Below are 23483 nucleotides of genomic sequence, written 5' to 3'. Positions count from 1 at the left end.
TAATATAGTGTATTGTGCATATTTTAAACTGTTCATTAAATTTGCATAATGAGGTGCTCAGCTAAGTTAAAAAATAGTGAGATCAATATTTACTCTCCAGATAGAAACTTGACAACACCACTTGTAACAGAAAGATTTTGTGGATTATAGATGATTCACAAAGAAAACTCAGGGATCTCTAATCAAAAATACTGGTTGATGGCTCTTGGTTCCTATTACTCAAGAACACTCTATATAAGTAACAGCAACACATCTCATTTACTTCCAAAACATCACTCAGACTTGGGTTAGAGAATCTCATTTGGTCAGAGAAGGGCTGCCCCTTCGAAGAAATGACATCTGAGTTACAACCTGAATTGACAAAACGAAGCCAGTTTGGAGAAGATCTGGGGGCCGAGGTCATGGCACACGTGCAGAGGCCTTGCGGAGACACGCGTGAGAAAGTGGGCATTCCTGGTGAAGAAAAGCCAAGGCGAGCATGGCGGGAGACTTAGTGGAGGTGCTGGGGCCAGGCCACCTGGGCCGTGGCGGACACAGATGATAAGAGGTCATTCCTGATGCAATGGAAAGCCACCAGTGGCTTTCAAGGAGAAGAATGCCACCTGGTTTGGGTTTTCAAACAATCCCTTAGGCTGCTGTGTGAAGAATGGGTTTTGTGGAGACAAGAGGGAAAGAGAGGGCAGGCTGGAGCTGCCGCAGTGGTCCCAGCCAGGGATGCCAGTGGCTTGGTGTGCAGTGGGTGGAAACTGAAATGGAAATCAGAGGGTGGATTTGGGATCCATTCCCGAGTCAGCGACAGTGAACCTTGCTGGTGGGCTGAGTGTGGGGGTAGGGTGCAGTGGGGGTTTTGGGGACAGGAGAGAAGGGAATCAAGGACCTTCGTCTGAGGAACATCAGGAGAAAGGTGGAGGCATTTGGTGAGACAGGGGATAACTGCAGGGAAAAAAGGCTTGCAGATATGAGATGCCTGCTAGCCATCTGAGGGGAGATTCCAAGGGACAGATAAATAGGACTTTGGATTTCGGCTCATGGCTGAATGCATACATATTGGCCCTACCAGTACCTAGACCGGTGGCTTTCAGCTAAAAACAAACAGGACTAAAATATTACATGTGACCCACACATAGTTATAGCAGCCTAGAAGACAGAGATACAAGACTAAAACAAGTCTTGTGGGAAAAAAGATAATTCTTACTCTATGTAATACCTCTTGACATTTTGGAAGTGGGGGAGGACAACACAGGCCATAACTAGCTAATGGCTCATCACCCATAGTCCATAAACAATAATCTAGACCAGGGCTATTCCAAACAGTAGGCCTTAACCACAAGTGTGCCTTTAAATTCAGATTAATTAAAATAAATAAAGTTTACAACGTACTCCCTTAGTCATACTAGCCACATTTCCAGTACTCCATAGGCACATATGCCTACTGGCTACCATAATGGACTCTGCAGATACAGAACATTCCCATTGTCTCAGAAAATTCTACTGGATAGACCAGACCACAGTGCTTTGAATCACAGGACTAGATGCAAAACGTTGGAGGAAAGCATAAATGGAGAGGAAAGGAAGGCTGAACACCAAGGCCAGAGGCCCTCTAACGAGTGAGGTCTGGTAGAGGAGTTCGAGCCTGCAAAAGCTGGAAAAAACAGAGAGAGAGAGAGATGGGGAAAATCCAAGAGAGTATGGTATTAAGAAGCCGAAGGAAGTGTTGGCTAGATTTTCTATTGTTTCGAGAAGGAAGAGGTGCCCAATGAAGTCAAGAGCTGATGCGGGTTGAGTAAGTCAAAGACAGACAAAGCTATTAAATTGGCAGTAAAGGAGCCATTGTGTGTCCATTGGGGTGGGGTTGGAATTGTTCAAATGACCGACTGGCCCCAGCTACTATGGAGGCAGGTTCTGGAGGTTTCCCTTTCAGCCCCCCAAAAACTAGCTGACCTGGGGAAGGTGGGGAAGAGGAGGAGCATTTGGGGAAGAGCCAAGCCCAGGATGCTTGTGTGCGCGCGCGTGCGTGCGTGTGTGTGTGTGTGTGTGTGTGTAAAGAAGCAACCGGAAAGTGAACACACATTTCCAGTGACCTTGGAAACCGACTTTATATAACATGCAGCTGCCTGACTTACAAGAGATTTCTAAGAAAGCAAGCAGTCAAAGCCAGTCTCTGAGGGGACCTGGCAGCCTCCGTGGAAACAGAAGGTCCTTCCTCGCTCTGCAGTTTCAGCCATGTGGCACTGTCAAAGGACATGGCACACACGGCAGTGGCCACGCTCTGCCCTGAGCTCTCACCCCTCCATCCCTCCTGGGCCCTGTGGCTTTCAGCGTCCACCCCCTCCCGCCCACCATGTCTGTGCCAGAGCGGCAGATGGACATGCGTTTTGCAATTATCGCCAGAGCCAGGCGTCTGGGAGCCTTCCCTAGTCACTCCGAGAGATTCAGCTGTTACCTTCATTGAGGCTGTTGCAACACTCAAATGAAGCCGGCCCCGTCAGCACGCAGGAAAAGCAGAAACCACGGCATCATTGCAATCACTGCTTTGTGCGTAAACTGCACTAATGCTGTTCTTTCAGCATTTCAAGTCACATGAAAAAACCAAATAAACGGACATGATGTGGCAGCCCTTTGATTAGAAATATTTTCTGACAAAAGAACTTTTGAAAGGAATGTGGAAACCACTGCTCGGTGACCGGTGTCACCAACAAAAGTATTCATATAGGTCACATCGGCTCCCATAAAGTGTGCCCAACAGAACCCTGGATGCTCAAACTGCCATTCCAAAAAAAAAAAAATTATCCACTCCTTCCACAGAATACAGGGTGGAGTGAAGAGAAAGATCAGGTGAGGATTCTGCAGGCTGAGATTCACATGGGTCAGCAACTACTCTGTGACCTGTCCCCTCTTTGTCACCCCAATCCACACACTGGCCATTTCCTTAAAAATACATATTCACAGGGACCATCTGCTCCTGGTCTGAGTCTCCTTGCCAGATGACAGCAAATCAAGTCAGCTTGCAGTCCTCCGACCCCAATGTCATTTTGTATTACTTTCAGGTGTACAGCATCGTGGTTAGAAAATCATATACTTTACAGAGTGGTCCCCGCGATATTTCCAGTACCCACCTGGAGCCACACATACTTATCATGATATTATTGACTAGGTTTCCTGTGCTGTTACTTTACATCCCCCTAACTCTTCCGTAACTGCCCATTTGTACTTCTCTCTTTTTAAAATATATTTTATTGATTATGCTATTACAGTTGTTCCATTTTTTTTTCTCCCTTTTATTCCCCTCTGCCCTGTATCCCCCTCCCGCCAGCATTCCCCTCCTTAGTTCATGTCCATGGGTCATACATATAAGTTCTTTGGCTTCTCCATTTCCCATACTATTTTTAACCTCCTCCTGTCTATTTTGTACCTACTATTTATGCTTCTTTCCCCCATTCTCCCCCTCCACTTCCCTGCTGATAACCCTCCATGTGATCTCCATTTCTGTGATTCTGTTCCTGTTCTAGTTGTTTGCTTAGTTCGTCTTGTTTTTGTCTTTTTAGGTTCAGTTGTTGATAGTTGTGAGTTCATTGTCATTTTACTGTTGCTATCTTTGATCTTCTTCTCTTTCTTAGATAAGTCCCTTTAACATTTCATATAATAAGGGCTTGCTGATGATGAACTCCTTTCAGCTGACCTTATCTGGGAAGCACTTTATCTGCCCTTCCATTCTAAATGATAGCTTTGCTGGATAGAGTAATCTTGGATGTAGGTCCTTGCCTTTCATGACTTGGAATACTTCTTTCCAGACCCTTCTTGCCTGCTAGGTTTCTTTTGAGAAATCAACTGATAGTCTATGGGAACTCCTTTGTAGGTAACTGTCTCCTTTTCGCTTGCTGCTTTTAAGATTCTCTCCTTGTCTTTCATCTTGGGTAATGTAATTATGATGTGCCTTGGTGTATGCTTCCTTGGGTCTAACTTCTTTGGGACTCTCTGAGCTTCCTGACTTCTGGAAGTCTATTTGCTTTGCTAGATTGGGGAAGTTTTCCTTCATTATTTTTTCAAACAAGTTTTCAATGTCTTGCCCTTCCTCTTCTCCTTCTGGCACCCCTATGATTCAGATGTTGGAATGTTTAAAGTTGTCCTAGAGGTTGCTAAGCCTCTCTTCATTTTTTTTGAATTCTTGTTTCTTCATTCTATTCTGGTTGAATGTTTATTTCTTCCTTCTGGTCCAAACCGCTGATTTGAGTCCTGGTTTCCTTCCCTTCACTGTTGGTTCCCTGTACATTTTCCTTTATTTCACTTTTCATAGCCTTCATTTTTTCCTCTATGTTGCAACCATACTCAACCATTTCTGTGAACATCCCGATTACCAGTACTTTGAAGTCTGCATCTAATAAAATAAAATAAAATAAAATAAAAGGAGAAGTACAAATGGACCTTTATAGAAGAGACAGGGGGATGCAAAGTAACAGCACAGGAAACCTAGTCAATAATAGTTGCACTTCTCAGTCCCTTCACCTTTTCACCCAGCCCCCAGCTTGTACATTTTATGTAACTGCCAGACACTTCTTCCAAAAAGCCTGACATTGAGCATATGACTTGAAAATGAGGCAGGCTGTGATCAGGTGGAGGAAGAGAAGAATTTTTTTTAATTTGAGACATAATTGATGTGTAATATTGTATTACTTTCAGGTACATGCATACAACATTATTCGATACGTATGTATATATTGACATAATCACCACAAAAATTCTAGTTAACGTTCATCATCATATAGTTACAATATTTTTTCTGTGGTGGGAACTTTTCAGATCTCCTCTCTTTGCGACTTGCACATCACAATACAATATTAACTGTAGTCAGCATGCTCTGCAAGAAGAATTTCTACATCCAAGACAGTTTAGCTAAGTGAGGACAATGGAAGAGTAGTAGGTATCTCTTAAAACATGACAGCAACCCTGAAAGTGGTTCCAAATGGCAAGATGACCTCACCTGAAGAACCACCTAACCATTTAAAAACCACACTGTAAATTTTCAGCAGCCTGAACATTCAGTACACACAGGAGGCTAAAGGGGTAGGCAGTGAATCGGCACCGATGAACACAGCTTGGGGACGGTCCCCAGCCCAGCCTGACACCGGGATTTGCTCCCTGCAGTCACAGGCATTCGGCACCATAAGCACCATCATCACTCCCCGCTGAGACATTTAATTTCTCCCCTGTTGGGGGAGGGGGCGGATAGTGTTGTTTACTGCGGGAGAGGTTCATTTGCTGAGAGGGCACACCAGAACTGATCCTATTTTTCATGATCTGCAAAGGGGCTTATGAATCTGTTATGGGTCGGGGTTTGTGCCAGCTGTTGGCATAATCACTTCTGCCAACAGAAATTCCTGCAGGTATTAACTGCATCCTGGATGACCCACCCTCCCCCCTCACCCCCCAGTTCCTTTAACTTAAAACCACTGACATTATTTTGTCCATTTATTTTCTTGACTATCTGCCTTTGAAGATTAATTTGTTCTGCTGCTGAGAGCAGTCCCCATAATCTATTTTAGACATTCGGACCACTGCTCTTAGGTTAATTTATTTTGCACCCAAATTCCAGCCTTTCTTTGTATGCAGAATGACAGATCCTTTGCCCTCACCATATTCAACCTTACTAGGATTTATTCTTCACTTACCAATAGGTTTCTCAAAATCCATACACTTGCAATTCAGACAATATAAAATAAAATACACATAAGCAATCCAACCGATGCAAATAATCAGTGGAGTTAATTCAGCAAAATTATAATCTCCCACATCAAGTATTCCATTACCAATGATGGACAATAGCATTTGCTACAAATACCTCAGTCTTATCTACATGAAAGAAACCCATTTGCAAACTGTTTGAAATTTGGTTTAGATTGCGACTCCATTTGACAAAAAATGTAGAAATCCAAAAGTCATTTGTGGAATTGCCCTTAACTCATGTTTTTCTTCCGTTTAGATAAGGCTAAACACAAGAAGAGAATGGGGGGCTTTTAAAACAGGATCATTCCTTTTGAATTTAATGGAGGAAAAAAGGCCAAAAAAAAAAAAAATCACAATCAATCATTTAGAAATGCCAACCTTTTAAAGGTCCACCGCCCTTTAAGGCCTGTACCCTCCTCCATCTCATCCTTAAAAAAACAAAAATCTTTAATTACTGGAAGAAAAGCATTCCAAAGGCAAGATGCATGTGGCTCTTCCTACAATGGCATCTCTTTTTTCTTCTCTTATGTTACACCGCAATTATTGTTCTCAACATCACCAGCATTCTCATGGGCCTCCTGCTTCTAAGACTATGTAGTAAGGAATTTAATCTTGCCCCAAAAGAGATCTGGTCTTTGCCCTCAGCTCCTAGGAGGCAAGCTCCAAGCCCTTGGAATGTCCTGCCTAGTGAAAGTGTCTTTTGTTTACCTGGGGTCTTGGGGCATGCAAGACAGTCTAACAGTGTGATTCAGGGTCGGGGCTTTGGGTCATACGGTACCAGCTCAATATCCGGAGGGACTACTGACTTGAGGTTACCGTGGGCAGTCAACCATGACCATGAGACCAAGTCCCATTGGAAAGTGTGAACCTCCAGGCTCAGATGAGCTTCTCTGGCTGGCAATGCTCTCTACACACTGCCATACATCATCGCTGAGAGTCAACACTGTCTGACCCCACTGGGAGAGGGCAGCGGGAGGCTCTGCATTTGCAACTTTCCTGGATGCTGTCCCATGAAGCTCTTCCCTTGGCTGATTTTCATCTGTAGCCTTTGTAATAAACTGTAACTGTGAGTATGACAACTTTCAGTGAGTTCTGTGGGTTCTTCTAGCCAAATATGAAACATGAGTATGGTCTTAGAGACCCTTGAACTTGCAGTTGGTGTCAGAAGTGAGGATGGTCTTGTGGCAGTTCCTTACCTTTGCAAGAATGCTGAATAAAGACCAGGAAATAAATGCAGAGTTTTGCTCCATGACTACATGCCTTTGGCATCCTTAGCTAATATTTCTTGGTTGATTTTCCTGAGTGAAGACAATATTTTTTAGGCTATATTTATTTATTTTTAGAGAAAGGGGAAAGGTGGGAGAAAGAGAGGAAGAAAAACAATAATCGGTCATCCCTCTTATGCGCCCTAACCAGGGGGCTGAACCCGTAACCTGGGCATGTGCCCCAACCAGAAATCAAACCGCTGACCCTTCGCTTTGTGGGACGATGCCCAAACAGCTGAGCCACACTGCTCAGGGCAATGAAGACAATCTTAATCAGGCTTATAAATATTCCAAAGTGGAGCTCGTGCTCACCTAGTAAGAATTCAGAGAAAGGCAGTGAGAAGTAGGCAGAGTAGAGGACATCAACTCGCTTGTGGGTCCAAATGCCAGCTCCAGCATGCCCTGGCTCTTTCCTGTGCTGAGGAGGGTGGCGTACAAAAAGCCCTACTCTAAGTGCACGAGCAGTTGGCATACTGGGACCAGAATCTTTTTGGCTACTAGGTAAGTTTGCTCATGTTTCTGTTAAGTAAATCCCACCTGCCAAATCACACAAAACATAATAAGGCTCTCGTAGCCAATGGCTACAACCACTCACATGTCGTTTTCATCTGATCACAGTCTCTCTCTGGAACCTCCCAATTTTCTCGCTATTGAGAAATATTGTTCTGAAGGTTGTATTTCAAGTCACTAATCTAGTGTTCAAGCTCTATTCCTCACCCCAACCCAAAACTACGGTCTTTTTGGAGGAAACCCCATGAAGAGCCAGATGGAAAGGCCCCGCTGTGTACAGACACTCAGACACTCATACCCATTAAACTGGAGTTAAGTGGCTGCCACCTGGGCTTTTCCCAAGTGCAAATGCCCTAAAATCACATTCTGTTAAGCAATTTGGTGCCTAACTTAGAGAACCATGGGAGAAGCTTCTATATCCTTTCATTTTCATATTCTTTGAGCATTTCAATTCTGACCACAGTTAACTGTAGTTAACTTATAAGAGATTGTTTTCTAAATAGACATACAGCCCTGGCCAGTGTGGCTCAGTTGGCTGGAGAGTTGCTCCATAGCCGAATGGTTGTGGGTTTGATTCCTAGTCAGGGCATCCATACCCAGATTGTGGGTTCAAACCCTGGGCCAGGCATGGGCACATGTGACCCCCTAGTCTGGACGTGTATGATTCCCTTAGCGGGGCACCAATCCCATGCCTGGGCACGTACAGGAGGTAACCAATACATGCTTCTCTCTCACATCAATGTTTCTCTCTCCCCCTTTCTGTCTCCCCTCCTCTGTCTCTAAAAGAAATGAAACCTTGGGTGAGGATAAAAAACTATTAAATAAAATGGACATACAGATTCACTGCTTTATGTAAGCCCCTACATTAGTCACAGGTACATAAAATGTTCAATAACCATTTGTTGAGCAAATGAATAAAAAGAATACAGCAAAATGCCAGGCCTTGTCTCTCCAATCACCCACACAGCCTCTCCGTGTTGTGAATATCCAGTTTATATTTTCTCTCCACTGCAACGGACTCAGTGAACAGGGACTGTGAGTACTTCCACATACGCATAAACTCAAGAATATTTTAAACAATGGGTTAAAATGCTAAATGAATGAAGAGCGTTTGTGATCAGGATAACAGTCACCACCAAAGCGTGTCAGAAAAGTGAGATATAGTCTCCACGACACTAAGGCAAAAAGTAGAAAGTCTGCCTTCCTGCTGCCGACACCGAAGGAAGATCAGAGCAGGCCTGCCTCCCCAAACTCTTTTTAGAAATCACAGAATCATCAGATATCCCTTTCCTGAACCCTCATGTGGCCATGACATCTTTGTGACCGGGCAGATAACAGACACCCAGAACACACTTCTTACCACTTCCTCCTAGATTTAATCACCTACAGGAACCACTGGTGTACCGTGTTTTACTGTGTATAATGCACACTTTTTTGCCCAAAATTTTAAGGGAAAAAATAAGGATGCGCATTAATTATACCTGGGTTACATATCCATGTACATTATATACAATTACATACCATGGGTATAATAATGGGTATAATAATCCCATGTATACTGTGCTACAAAAACATGGGTGTGCATTATACATGACAAAATACGGTATGCCAACTTACAGGCTTTGATTGCTAAAGGGATAGGAAATACCCCAGCTTCTCTTTCACAGAAATGAAATAAATGCACAGAAAGAAAAATCTGGTCTTTGTCAGAGAACAATGGCACGGCCACCTTCAACTATAAAAAGAGATTTCTAAAAATCCTTTGATTGCACTGGTAACTCCCTTAACAGATGCCCTCAATATTAAACGCATTTTCTGTGCACCATCCCAATACAATGGAGGTGGCCCTATGTGATCCAAAGATTTGAAAACCCTGCAAAGTTAGAGTGAGAAATAGGAAAAGAAGCTCCTCCCAATACCCCCACCCCTGATTGCTACAGTGTCCACTAGGCCGCTACTCCTGATATTCCAAACTCAAGTAGTAGCCCAAACAAAAATACTCCTTTTCTTCTTGCATTGCATAAAAAATACCCTTTTTCTACCTTTAAATCATCCCTATTTTAATACTATATCAGAAATGGCATTTACTCAATTATACTGCTTGTTTCAAAAGGTCCAAGTCTGGAAAGATTTACATGTCACAAATTGTCAGTTTGGAAAGTGGGAAATCACAAGAACTTTTTTTGTTAGTCGAGGACTCCGCAGAAGGAAACCATGAACTCAAAGTATATGAGAGAAAGTGAAACATCAAAAACAGTATCACTTTTGGGAAGCTGGCAGATTTTTTTTTCTTTTTCTTGTTTAAATTCTTTATCTATTTATTTTATTGTTGATCAATTACAGTTGTCCCCATTTCCCCCCCATTACCCTCCCCTGTCCTACCCAACCCCCCACACACATTCAATCCTCCCCTCACTGTTGTCTTTGTACATAGGTCCTTTATACATGTTTCTTGACTTGACCCTTCCCCTTCTTTCCCCCATTACTTCCCTTGCCCCTCCCCTCTGGTCACTGTCAGTTTGTTCTTTATTTCCATGTCTCTGGTTCTATTTTGCTGGTTTGTTTGTTTTGTTGATTAGGTTCCACTTATAGATGTGATCACATGGTGTTTGTCTTTCACTGCCTGGCTTATTTCACTTAGCATAATGCTCTCCAGTTCCAACCATGCTGTTGCTCGCTTGTTTCATACCTTGATTTCTCCACTAATTATGTCACTTAGATGAATTACAGAGCTTTTCTATGTTTCAAATTCCCTAACTGAAAACAATAGTGTCAACCTCACAGCTTCGTTGTGAAGATAAAATGAGTTAATACACGTGATGTGATTAGATTGGTGCCTAACATGCTTAGTAATGGTCTAGCAATTTTATTGTTGTTGTTACTATCACTAAAATTATTATTATTACAAATAGTCCTTACTAAAACCCAGGAAAGTCATTATTAGTTCCATCTTCTAGGCTTGGGGAGGTTGAGAAAAGTGCTTAAAGCCACACATGTTGAGTACTGGTGCTGGCATAAGCCTCTTGATTCAAAGTCTAGTCTTCTTTCTAACCCCCACCCTCCCTCTGCAATAAGACTATAAAAATGTATCTGAATCAGCAATGATATCTTCCTTATGTTTCTAACTTCAAAGCAGCATAATTGTATGTAAACTCCTTTTGATAAAAAAAAAATAGCACCCCCAGAGAAAACTACTTGAAAAAGAGCATCATTCATTGTTAGGCATTTATTTAGTTGAGATAGGACAAAATCCTTTAATGTCCTGAAAGTATTACTGAGTCAAGTAGCTTTGGAAGACCAGCAGGATGGAAAGAAAGGGTACAAGGTCAGCAGTCAGGACCTTGGAGTTAAGTCCTGGCCTCTTTGCCCACTCCTGTGAGGTCTTAGATAAGTTATCCGAAGTCTTCAAGTGAAGATTGTGAAGATTAATTAAGTAAGAGAGTGCTCATTACCACATTGTGAACTATAGGGCTCTATTGTGGGAAAATTAAAGCTATTTTTTTATCATCACAATCCAGGTGCCGGTAAAATTGATTTCTTATGAACATCAGCTCAAAGGCAAAATTATCCAACCTTTTCTGAAATGATCCTTTAATATACAAATAAACTTGGCTGAAAAACTGGGGAGAACAGGGCTCATTTAGGTGAGAACTTGAAAATGACTTCTTACTGCTGCCTGGCTACAGAGCCAATCAGAAGAGAAAGAAAAGGAGAAGAGAAAGCAAGTCCAACCTTTCCCACCTAAATAACCAAAACATGAACTTCTCCATCTAGAACAACTGAAGAAAAGGGAAATAAAAAGTAAATAAATGGCAGGTCTACACCTACCAATTCAGACTCACTCTCAGCCATAACCCTCCCATCCCACACCACATGCTAAGTCATCAGCATAATCTTATTAGTCTTTGTCTAATCCTTCACAATAATTTAATATGACTCTCCAAATAAATAATTGTTTCAACTCTTACATTAATTCCCCAACTGTAAGTAAAGAAGCTCTATTTCCAAAGAAACTATATGGCAAGATCTCTTGCCTCCTTCCCATTCTTAGTCCAGGGAAAGGAAAAAAAAAAAAAAAAAGGTCCAAATAGCAACATTTGAGTGGTCCCCTTGCTCCATTACACATACCATAAAAAAAAAAAAATCTTGTTTGTAACCTAGTGACTCCATAGGGAGACCCACCAATGGACAGACAGGCTGTGCTCACACACACAGATTTTAATCAGCTTCCTAGCTCCCTAATGCTCAATCATGAGTCCACTCCTAAAAATCAGCAAAGACAGATGAAAATGGACAGAAAAAAAAAAGGTGGGTGCAGAGAAAACAGAGACAATGTAGAGAGCACAATATTCTTAAAATGCAAAAACAACAACAAAAAAGACAACATCTGATTAATGTCCTAAAAGAGAAAAAGAATAAACTGCCTCAAGAAAACAAGAAAAAATATTAAACCAAAATGATGACCAGAGATCAAGAAAGAGCTCTTCGATATAAAAATAAAATAGCTGAAATTTTAAAATATCAGTAAAAAGGCCAGAAGATAAAGTCAAGGAAATCTTTCAGCAGGAAGAACAAAAAAAGATCAAGAAGATGTAAAACAAAATAGAAAAGTTAAGAAATTAGACACTCCATCCAGAAGATGTACCATCTAAATAATAAGAGAGTGAAAGACTTCTGAGGAAAAAAAATAATAAAATAAATTTTTGAAGAACTAAAAGATATGAATCTTCAGACTAAAACAGCTTGCAAAATACCCAGCATATGAGTAGAAAAAGACCCCCACTAGAGCAAATCATTATAAAATTCAAAATGTGGAGAAAATCCTAAAAGTTAACTGAAGGGGGAAAAACAGGTCACATACAAATAAATGTCTTGAGGATAGAAATGGCATTGAACTTCTTAACAATAGAAGTAATACAACAATAGAGTAATGCCTTTAAAATTAAGTTTTAATAATGAATTTTATTCTGGAATTCTATATCATCCCAACTATATTGCTCAAGATTTATTTTCATATATGAAAGGATTCAAAAAAATTACATTCTGTGCATTGTTTCCCAAAAAGCTACTGGGTGATGCACTCCAACTAAATTGAGGAAGTCTGTGGTTTAAGAAACACAGCATCTAATATAGAATGGCAGTGAACAGAAATCTCAGCACAGTAGCTACTTGGTCAATCCAGAGAATAACTTCTCCAGATTGTTGCCCAGGGCTCCAGAAGGCAAGTCTGGAGTGGGGGGAGGGTAATGATGTGCTTGAGCATACATGAAATACATTATTACATGTTCAACAAAGATATTGGAGAGTTCAACAGAAAATACCAATAGGTAGCATGAAGACAAAATAAAGACAAGATAACTATCAACTCCAGGAAAAACAAAGGGCTATATAAGAAAGGGACCACGGTCATATCTTACTGTTTGCTTTAGCAGTGAAAAACATTTGTCTAAATCATATGATTATACTTGACTATTAACAGAAAGTGTTAAATAACTTTATAAAGGGGATGAAGGGAAATAAATTAGGTGGAGAGTGAGAGGGCTGCCACATTTCCCCTTAAGTCATAAATGAAAAAAAAAAAGGTTGTAAATGCATAGTTAGAAATATAAGAGGAACTATAAGAGTAAATAGCAGGGAAACAGCCAAAAGTGTTGTTGTATGAAAACATATAAATATAATATATGAATATAAAGTACATACCTCTAGGGAGGGATATTGATTGGTGGGAAAACACTGCTATTTTTTCTTTATAAGCTAATGGTATATTTGACTTTCAAAATTATGATTATGTATGACATTGATTAAAATATATTTTTATAACTAAAATTAAGTTAAAAACTCTATAACTGCAAGATATAATCAATATAAATGTAAACCAGAGATAATATGAATAAAGCTCAAATAAGTAGTAACTGGTTGCAAACCAAATGATCATAAAACACCCCAGTCATTTAAATCTTAAACACTCTTCTAAAAGCATGCTTTCCCCCCACTTTGTAATAATACCACTTCAAAAAACAGAAGTCCTACCACCAAATGGACTCCAAAGCATCTGATGAATTTTCCAATTTCTCTTTTACCAATATTTTCATAACTGATCAAATCCTTAATTTCTACACTGTGCTTTCAGGCATTAGAGTATACATTAAATGCTTTGTTCTAATCAAATTAATATACTTTATTTTTCACATTAGTATTTATACACTTAGTAAATATCCAAACAAAGCATAAATATATTCTTCCAAGAAAAGCAACTGCTCAAATCTGAATAATAGAATTGGCTCTAAGCTTTTAAAAAATACATACCTAGAGACATTGAAGTTAAGAACAATCTAACAATAGCCAGGCCGGGGGGTGGGGGTGGGGACAGTGGGAAGAGGGGATTACAGGAACTACTATAAAGGACACATGGACAAAACCAAGGGGGAGGGTGGAGGTGGGGGAGGGAGGTGGGTTCACCTGGTGTGGGGTGGAGGGATGGGGAGAAAAGGCATACAACTGTAATTGAATAACAATAAAAATTAAAAAAAAATACATACCTATACACTATTAGAATGTATTGTCCAGTTACAAACCTTAAGACTTTTACTAAAATGATTCTAAAACCTCTCACGATTACCTTTGAAGTTTGACTTTTACATAAAAGCAAGCATGAGATTCCATTAGCTTTAAGTCTTCCTAAACCAGACATGTTTAGGCTTACAAATAAGGAAGGTGGTACCATTCAAACATATGCACTTCCCTTAGGGTAAAAATTGCTACTTAGTATGGACTTAATCAAACCCATTTACTGTGGTTTAGCTTTAAAAATAGACAAATTGATCTACTAAAAAACAATTCAAACATGGCATTTAGGAAACATGATTTGTTTACCTCTGTTGGTTTGTAGCAGTCTACGAGAGCTTCCTAGAATGAAATACACAGAAGGTAAGTTTTATTATTTTAAAATTCAATTGCATTTTTAAAATGAAATTAAAAACTATTTCATCTGTAGAGTACTACTCTAAACATGGCAAATCAACATTTCCTATCGACTCTCTAGAATCACACTTTATATCTTTAGATGGCTAATGGGTGCTGAAATAAAGAGTTGTGTCCCTTCTACGCACAAATGCCTCACCTTGTCCAGAACACACACACACACACACACACACACACACACACTTTCCTTTGGCTGCCAACTTGGTTAATAACAAACTGGATAGACTTGAACTGAGACAGCCTGTGAAAGATGGTAACAGTCACACTGGACAGGAGGGGCCTGGCTGGGAGCCGAAGGGGATGACCTGACAGTAGATAAAGCTTTCAAGTTCTCAATTTTAGGAAAACTTTATATCATTACATTCTGCATTGAACGGATGCCCGCTTTAATTTTTTGACTTTCATCTCCCAATTAAATTTACTAGCAAGAAATAATCATTACACTGAGACTGTTCACCACTCAAGGGACATTAGTAGTTATTAACACATTAAACACATTAATATACTAAAACGTGTCCTTTGTTTGCCTTTAGCGATCATGTGCCACTGGCCACAACCAACAGCTATTAACAGTAATCCTCAGTGAATATTAAAAATGTAGGCAGGTCCAGAGGTTTATTGGTTTTAGAAACTCCCAAACACAGATTTTAAAATGAGAGATTTGACGCCCCCCCCACTCTGGGAAGGAAAATAAACATTGCCTTACTCTGGACTAAGGAACCATGAGACATCTCAACATTCATAGCTGTACAAGAATGCTACCAGGTGAGCATACTCTAGCAAAAGGTATTCTATTAAACAGAATTATGTTGTAAACCATCTTTTGCAGAAAGGAGTGCCATGAATGATATAATCCACAACTGTGAGACCGGAGTCCTGGGTTTAGACACTCCAGTTCTAGCTTAGCCCTTCTCCTTTTCATACAACTGTGGGGCATCGCTTCCTTCTCTGGCAAATGGGTATCTGGAGGCAGAACCAGCTCGCTCTCTCAAGAAGATGAGGCGGGACAAATTCATATCCATAAGATGCTTCAGGAACTGACTGTCATCAAGAACTGCTTTATCATCAGAGGTGTATTTCCTGAGGGCGAACACCTAGCATCCCATCACTTTCCTCTCTGCAAACTGCCGTTGCCCAAGAGTTGGTGCCAATACCTCCACAGGCAGAGTAATGCATGCCAAGCTCTGGAGACCCAGGGGGATTCACCTATCTATGGCCATTAGGTTCCAGATTTTGAAAGCTGCTTACCCGTAACTTCAAAGCTCTCTCCTCTTCACTGTCTGCATCAAGAAGATCATCAATGTCAATTTCTACATCTGGCATTTCTTCTTCCTGGAGGACAAATGGAAGGCATTCTATTTAGTGAGAAAACGACATTGTACTGAACCAATTTAGTTGAGTTAAATAAATGACTGGATCATCAATGTAAGGGGGTTAACAATATAGGCAGAAGGAGAGACTAGGAGAAAGGGGAGGGAAAGGAGAAGAAGGAAGGGGAAATGGGAGAGAGGAAAGAGGGGAAAAGGGAAAACAAGAAAAAGGAGGGGAAAGGAGGAAGAAGAGGGAGAGAAAAGAGAAGTGAGGGGGTAGAGGGAGGAGGGAAACACAGGAGGTTTAAGAGCCATGAAGCAGTAAAAACTAAAATTTCTACTCCGGCAGAAAGCTGCCAATTCCCAGCACACAGCAGGGATTGATGGGCAAATCACGGAAAAAGCTGTGAGAGTCATGGTTTCCTGCCCACTGATCACCTTTCTCTTGCTGTCTGTACCAATCTATCATCTTTTTCAGGGACTGAATAAATCCTTTTCGGTTCCGGATCTGGCAAAAACTTGACTCTACCACAGGTGTCTGAGTAGGGCACTTGGGTGAGCCTCACCTGAGCCCAGGCCCTAGTTACTGACTCAAGAGAGAACTCCTGACCCAAGTGAAATCACTGAGGGGCTCTAGGAACAGAAGCTCTTTGGGCAGAAGCATCCCTTCTCTGATCTGAGAGTGGGCTGAGGAAGCTCTTTGCCTGGAAACTGCTAGCAGTCGTCATGGTGACCATAGAGGAGTGATTCTGACTCCACAAGGGGCAGAGTAGGAGAAATGAGAAGAGAAAGTTCTGGATAACGCCACTGAGGCACCGAGTCGAACCTCCTCTAAAACTGGCATATTTGCAAGTAAATCCCTGTTATTATTTCAGCCATCATGGCTGGGGTTTAATATTCCCGAAACTAAAAGCATCCAATCCAGAAAAGAGGGCAAGGAAGTCCAGCTGGGATGTGGTAAAAGACCTCACTAACTGGACTCTGTTCCTCCACTCCCAAGTAGATGTTGGCTGCTTCTCATTTCCTGTTACCTGATCTTCCCCATACCTCTGAGAACGTCAAAATCAAACCATATTTAAGGACGGCTGCAATTTTCCATTTCACCTCCCCATTAGGTGTCAGTCACTTGCATTCCAACCCCTCCAGCCACAGGGATGGGTGAGAAGCACCCACAGAAGTGAGAGAGAAACCAGTGTGGGGATACCTGTGCATTCACCTGGCCTAGCCACTCTGCATTAGCTGCATTGTCTGGTCTTTGGGGCCAAGGCTGACTTTGAGTCTTTTCTTTCTAGTAAAGTGCATTCACTACATAATAGTGCTCAACCATTTCTCCTCCTGTTCCAACACAAAAGAGAGGACCCAAGCGTTTTGAGGAAACTGAGGAATATGATACACTGTTGTAAAATAATAATAATGATGATGATGAATTATTATTATTAATAATTATTGTCAATGTATTATTATTAATGCATTATTATTTTATTGTTAATGTACTGTTATTACTATTATAGATTATTATAAATATATATATAATCTGCCTCTGGCTCCTGAAACAGAACTAAAACCCTATGAATAAGAGTGCTGGGAGAATTTTTTGTTCTAACATTTACTTCTTGATCTCAGTTCCTGACACAGAACTCCTAAATCCCTTGTAATTTCCTGGGCGATGCAGTGTCTCTTGTTCTAATAAGGAGACTCTTGGCAGCTCCTGGGCGGGGGCTGGTCATGGGAAAGACCACCCCATAATTAGGAGGTTGGACTTTCCTCATCCACCCTCTAACCTTTGGAAGGGAAGAAGGGCTGGAAATGGGGTTTTGCTAATCAATCACACCGATGTGATGAGGCCTCCATAAAAATCATGACAGAATGAGGTTCGAGGACCTTCTAGACTGGTGAACACATCTACGTGCTGGGAGGGGGTACACTCAACTCCATGGGGACAGAAGCTCCTGTGCTGGGGACCCTTCTGAACCTCACCCTGTGCACCTCTTCACCTGGCTATTTGTCTTTATTGTGTCCTTTGTAATAAGCCAATAAAAATAAGTATTTCCCTTAGTTCAGTGAGTCATTCTAGCACATTACTGAACCCATGGAGGGGGTCATAAAGAGCCCCAATTTATAGCTGGTGGGTCAGAAGTATAGTAGACAGCTTGGGACTTAAGATTGGCATCTGAAGTGGAAGCACTCTCATAGGAATGAGCCCTTACTTGTGGGATCTGACGCTATTTCCAGGTAGAATTGAACTGGATTGGATTGCATTCAATTGTTATGTGGAAGACCCACACATCTGGTGTCAGAAATGTGGTGAGTGTGGCAATAGTGTGAGAGTAAAGGAGAAATGTAGGAGGAGTGTGTTTTCCTACCTAACTACCCTCAGTAACGCTAGCTCCTGAAGGCAGGTCCTCAGTAGGCATAAAGATTTCTAGGAAAAGCACCCTCTTGAAAACCCCAAGCGACTTATTCCTGTGTCTATTGAGAATTTCTGTTTAGATCATTTGATTAGGTATTCAGTGGTATAATCCACTTCACAACAAGTATTTATTTATCAATTTGTCTTTGGTCTCACCTGCAAAGTTCTACCTAATAGAGGAGAGGTTTTATATCCATCAACATAATTTTTGAATTTATAATTAATTATCATTACCTATTTTAAAAAGCCAATGGTATAGAAATTGGAAGTTTATTTTTTAAAAGATTTTATCTATTTATTTTTAGAGAGAGGGAAGAGGAGGAGAAAGAAAAGGAGAGAAACATCCATGTGTGAGACAAACATCGATTGGTTGCATCTCGCACTCCCCCAGCCAGGGACCTGGCCTGTAACCCAGGGATATACCCTGACTAGGAATTGAACCAGTGACCTTATGGTTCACAGGCCAATGCTCAACCCACTGAGCCACAACAGCCAGGGCAGAAATAGGAAACTTAAATATTTGATGAGAACAAGGCTAAAGGGTGACCACTGCTCAGCGTTCCAGTGCTGGGCAGCCTGAGCTAAAGGCCAGCTCTGCCACTAACTCTCGGGGTGACTCTGGTCAAGTGCTTTAACCATTCTGTCCTCAGTTTCTCCACCTATAAAAATGGTAACCACTACCTCATACCATTGATGTTTACATTAAATTAGCTAATTGACATCAAATTCTTAGAGTAGTAGCTGGCACACCACAAAGACTTCTTGATTACTGATTATTATCTCTTTACTATTGTAAGATATGTGGCCCCTAATGAAAAGCTCAGATAAAACAGAAGGAAAGATGGACGTAAAGCAGAGGGAAAACTCTAAAATCCATAGTCTTATTAAGGCTAAAATCTCTTTTTAAGAAATTAATAGTAAGGCTCACAAAGAGATGACACTTCTTGCTGAAGAACCATTATAGGAGTGAAACTAAAACACGATCACCTGACCACCCAGGACATCAGAGGGGCAGTGCAGGTGTGTGTGCAACTGGCTACGAGAATATTCTGGTACCTGCCAGGCCCGTCCAGTCAGTCTGTTCCTCACACTGGTCGTACAGAGCTGCTGTTTCACATGAGATGACATTTTTAAGCCCTGCTGGGGGAAGAGCAGGGAGGTGGGTACAGATGTGGCCTCCTTAGGGGCAGAGGATGGCGAAGGAGGCTGAGAGGATCCCAACGCTCCACGCCATGGTCAGGACACTGTGAAAGACCACAGTGAATATGAGTGCTGCTTCCCTCCCTCCGTAGGTACCCGCCTGCCTTTGTCCCCCCAAGGCTGCCCCCACCACCTTCCCCTATACCTGCTCAACTGACTTTCTCTTTCTGTGTTTATGTGAAACGGCTGCTGAAAGGAAGACCCATTTAGAGAGAAGTCAAAAACAGAGTGGTTACAGCTATCAAGGTGTGGAGTACAGGACCAGTAAAACGGCATTGTTCTGGTCAAGATGGCATCAAGTTTGTAAAACAAAGTGGAGTCACTCGTGTCAACCAAGATGGCTCCCAGTCAGCCATGACACTTTGGTTCAAGAGGGAAACTACCTAAGTTAGATCGGGCACATCTGGCAAAGAGACACACTTAAGATATCTGCACATGTAATTAGAATAGCCTTGTCTGCAGAGCGGGACCACCCACAGATAGGCTCCTGGGGAAAATTCCTACTTGCAAGCCGAAGCATCAAGCAGAATATCCATGCACCACCACCCACAGGCTCCCCGGGGAAATTCTACACTTGGCATCAGGGGTGCTAAGACATTTATCAAAAAGACTCAGATGGGTGGAGTGCACCACTTTCAAGGTAAAACTGAGGCAGGCTCCAGACCACAGCCAAGACAGCAGAGCCCCACACCCCAGAGTGCTGCTCCATGCTGATCTTCCTTGGCATCGGCCACTGAAGCCCTGTCCTGCTGGACTGAGGACTCCGTCTGCCCTGCTGCCCACCTGGCTCCAGAGACCCTACCTTGCAGGACGCTGGCAACTCCCTTGCCCACCGTGCTATCTCCCGGACCTGCAAACTGAAACTCTGGGGCTCGGGCTCATTATCCCCCATTGATGGCTGTGTGTGTTATGTTTCTCTTAGATCGTCAGAGTGTGAGTAGGATATTAATGTATGTTGATGCTCTACTTTGAGTGAATCTGCACTCAGTAAAAGCTGCATAAATAGCATAGTTACTGTGTGTGGCTCTTGTCTATGCCTTGGTGCCGGGCTGCTCAGCTGGCAGCTAGCTGAGCAGTTGCCCGGCTGACTTAAGGGAAAGATCATATCATGAACATACACTCGTGACACAGGGGCGTCAGATTTATCACAGTGAAAGGATTCATGGGGACTGAAAGACCACCCAAGAAACTCACTATCTTGCAAGACCCCTGGCAGCTCGTGAGCACGGAGTGCAGCTGGGAAGCCCCAGTGCGGAGAAATCAGTGGCGACCCTTCCCAGCCACAAAGGCTGAAGCCATGGCCATTGGGCCTCTGGAGTGGAGCCTCAGACCTTGTGTGCGCATTTTAGGAAACCCGGCTCCAGAGTAAATCAGCTCTGTATAAGGCCACAATACCCGTGTAAACAGTGTCTGCTGACAATTCACAAAAAGCCTGGCAAAAGAAAAGCTAGTTCTGATGTCAGTAACAGTTATTTCCCTACTCCTCTCCCAATCACGCACTTAATGACATTGACAGAGGAAGATGAATAGAACCTTCTCAGGGAATCACAGGTAAGGGGAGCTCCATGTCTGCTCTTCTTAAAGGAAGTAAAAGAATATATAAATAATGCCTTTCCCCAAACAGCACAGACATGGGTTTCCCTGCAGACATTACTCAGCGTTGATGCCCCACCAAATTTGATCAAAGGGGCTTTTACTTGTGCAGCAACATCAAGTCCCACCCACGTAGGAGAAGGACCAGGCTGGGCAGTCAGGGATGCTCTCACCGGGAGCACACGGCTCTCCCTCAGGCCCTGCGTAACTCATTTTCCCTAGTCCTCAGGGTCTGGGCTGCTCCCTATAGCAGCCACATGTGGTATTCATATTTAAGTTCTTTTTAAAAATACTTTATTGTTTATGCTATTACAGTTGTCCCAATTTTCCCCCCTTCTCCCCGCTCCAGCCAGCCAACCACTTACTCCCGTAGTCAGTCCCCACACCATTGTTCATGTCCACGGGTCCTTCATATGTGTTCTTAGACTAATTTACATTTAAATTCAGGGACATGAATTACAACAGAATTTGGTTCCTCTGTCACATTAGCCACACTCTAGTGCTCCATTACAACATGTGGTGAGTGGCTACTGCCCCGGACTGTCCGATGTGGAAACCCTTCCTTCCTTCGGTCAAGACTTTCCTAGAGTCCGCTCACACTCAAGACTCAGAGTCAGGAAGCAAAGCTCCCTCCCCTCTCAGAGGGGCTTGACAGGTATATAGGAAATGCAGGGCAAGGTCACTGCCATTATCCAAGGCACGTGACCTGGAAACCCGGGCTTGGCAATCCCAGTGAGGAAGCTGATGCAATTCTTCCCTGACTACTTACAGTTATCATCGAGCATCTGCACTTTCTACCAACCTAGGCCACTTCTCATCACCCCGCCTGCATCTATCAGAGGGCAGGAGGGGTCTGAGCCCAGAGTGCACACTGAGTGTGGAGCCCAGGTGGGTCCTGATGGCCCATGTGCCAAAACCAAGGCTGGATGGGAAGGACACAGAGACATGGGCCCTGGAGGTACATGTGGGAGTCCCAGGAAGCAAAGGCTGATCTAGGATCAAGTGTAGTGTCTTGTGTATATTTGGCATTTAATATTTCTAAGAAGGAGTATGGAAATAGTCAAATTTGACTGAAGTTCTCTACCTTCTTCATAAAGCAGTATCTCTGAATATAACCTTACTGACCAATCAAATCACTTATAAATGAGTGACTACATCCACAGCCCACTCTGGTGTACCAGAATTCAGTTGCATTTGGGGGTTTCTCTACATGAAAAACAGGTCCCCAGACAGTGGCTCCAGTGACAGGAAGTAAAACAGTCTCTTCAGAGTCATTGTGATGAGTCACCAGCTAACACCATGGCTTCCGTTGGGACCCCCAGGACAAGGCACCTGATTGCTCTATGCATCCTTCTGGTTGTACATCTGCTGCGAACCCACTATGTGTGAGCACTGTGTGTCAGACACTTGAGGCTCTGCCCTGGAGGGACGGTCAGTCTAAGCTTGGAATAAAACAACATACAATGGCATCAAAAGTGAGGTCAGTGCAAGTGCCTTGGTAATTAGGGAGCAGAAAACTTCCACCTGGGCCTGGCTGGGGAGTTTCACAGAGGAGAGCATATGTCAGCTGGCCTTGGGGAACTGGCAGGATTTGCCAGGTTTAGAAGTGGAGCAAATGGTACACAGGAGGCAAGAATACAAGGTGTATTCTAAATACATGGTGTAGAAAGGTCCTTGGACTTGAGTCAGACAGTTCTGTACTGCAAATATTAATAGAGGCTACACAGGGAACAGAAATGGGAGCTGAGGCAGATAGGGGCCCTATAAGGAGTGGTGGGGAGTGTGGCAAACTGATGAACACTAGCCCCAAGGAAAAGCAGCAAAGAATACTCCATTCCTACCTATTGTAACCTTTTTGAAATGTGCTCAGTGCTATAAGATTTTACATGTTTTCAGCAAGAGTTGAAAATACAGATTAGGGTAAAAATATCTCGATTTTTAAAAACAGTTGGTTAACAATTCCTTAAAATATTATGAAAGACAAGCAAAATCTATCAGCCTGCAGCCTGCCAGTTTCCCCTCATCCTGTTAGATGGCAGCCACTGAGGGTCCAGAGCAAGGGTAGGAAATGCCAGGGGGCAGCTGGTCCAACTGTAGGACCAGGTGAAGGGAGGAGGTGAGTACTGTCGAGAGGCTCTGGCCCATCCTGGTGAGAGGTAGCAGGGCTTGAATATGAGTTGTGGCAACAGTGAAGATCTCAAACAGTGACAGACAGGGAGGGCAAACCGGATGGAATTTGGAAATGACCTGGACACTGGATGAGGGAGAAGGAAAAAGTAGAGAAGATCCAGGTTTCGAGCCAAGAGGTTTTGAAGAAAGATGCCATAATAGGAGCACACCTGAGACCTGGTAGACATTTCACAACCCAACAAGCAGCTCAGAGCTAAGCCATCTCCAGCACCCCACCCCCAAATTTGTAAGTAGAGGCAGGATCCCATGCTGCCACCTCCAAGGGACGCGCTGAGTGACAGAGACACAGCCCTTGCAGGCAGA

General features: G+C 42.6%; 1 protein-coding gene across 1 annotated transcript in view; it reads right to left on the bottom strand.

Moving 5' to 3' along the window:
• PPP1R14C (protein phosphatase 1 regulatory inhibitor subunit 14C) overlaps positions 1–23483 on the bottom strand; it is a 71974-nt gene that overhangs the window by 4944 nt on the left and 43547 nt on the right. The window contains exons 2-3 of the mRNA XM_024551964.4: positions 15726–15809; positions 14370–14402 (exon numbers count right to left, since the gene is read on the bottom strand). Coding sequence (XP_024407732.2) covers positions 14370–14402; positions 15726–15809 — 117 coding nt within the window. The remainder of the gene's footprint in view (positions 1–14369; positions 14403–15725; positions 15810–23483) is intronic.

This window comes from Desmodus rotundus, chromosome 11 (assembly GCF_022682495.2).
Source record: "Desmodus rotundus isolate HL8 chromosome 11, HLdesRot8A.1, whole genome shotgun sequence".
NCBI classification, from domain to species: domain Eukaryota; kingdom Metazoa; phylum Chordata; class Mammalia; order Chiroptera; family Phyllostomidae; genus Desmodus; species Desmodus rotundus.
Note: the sequence above shows the minus strand (reverse complement) of the source record. Positions and strands in the feature narration are given on the sequence as shown.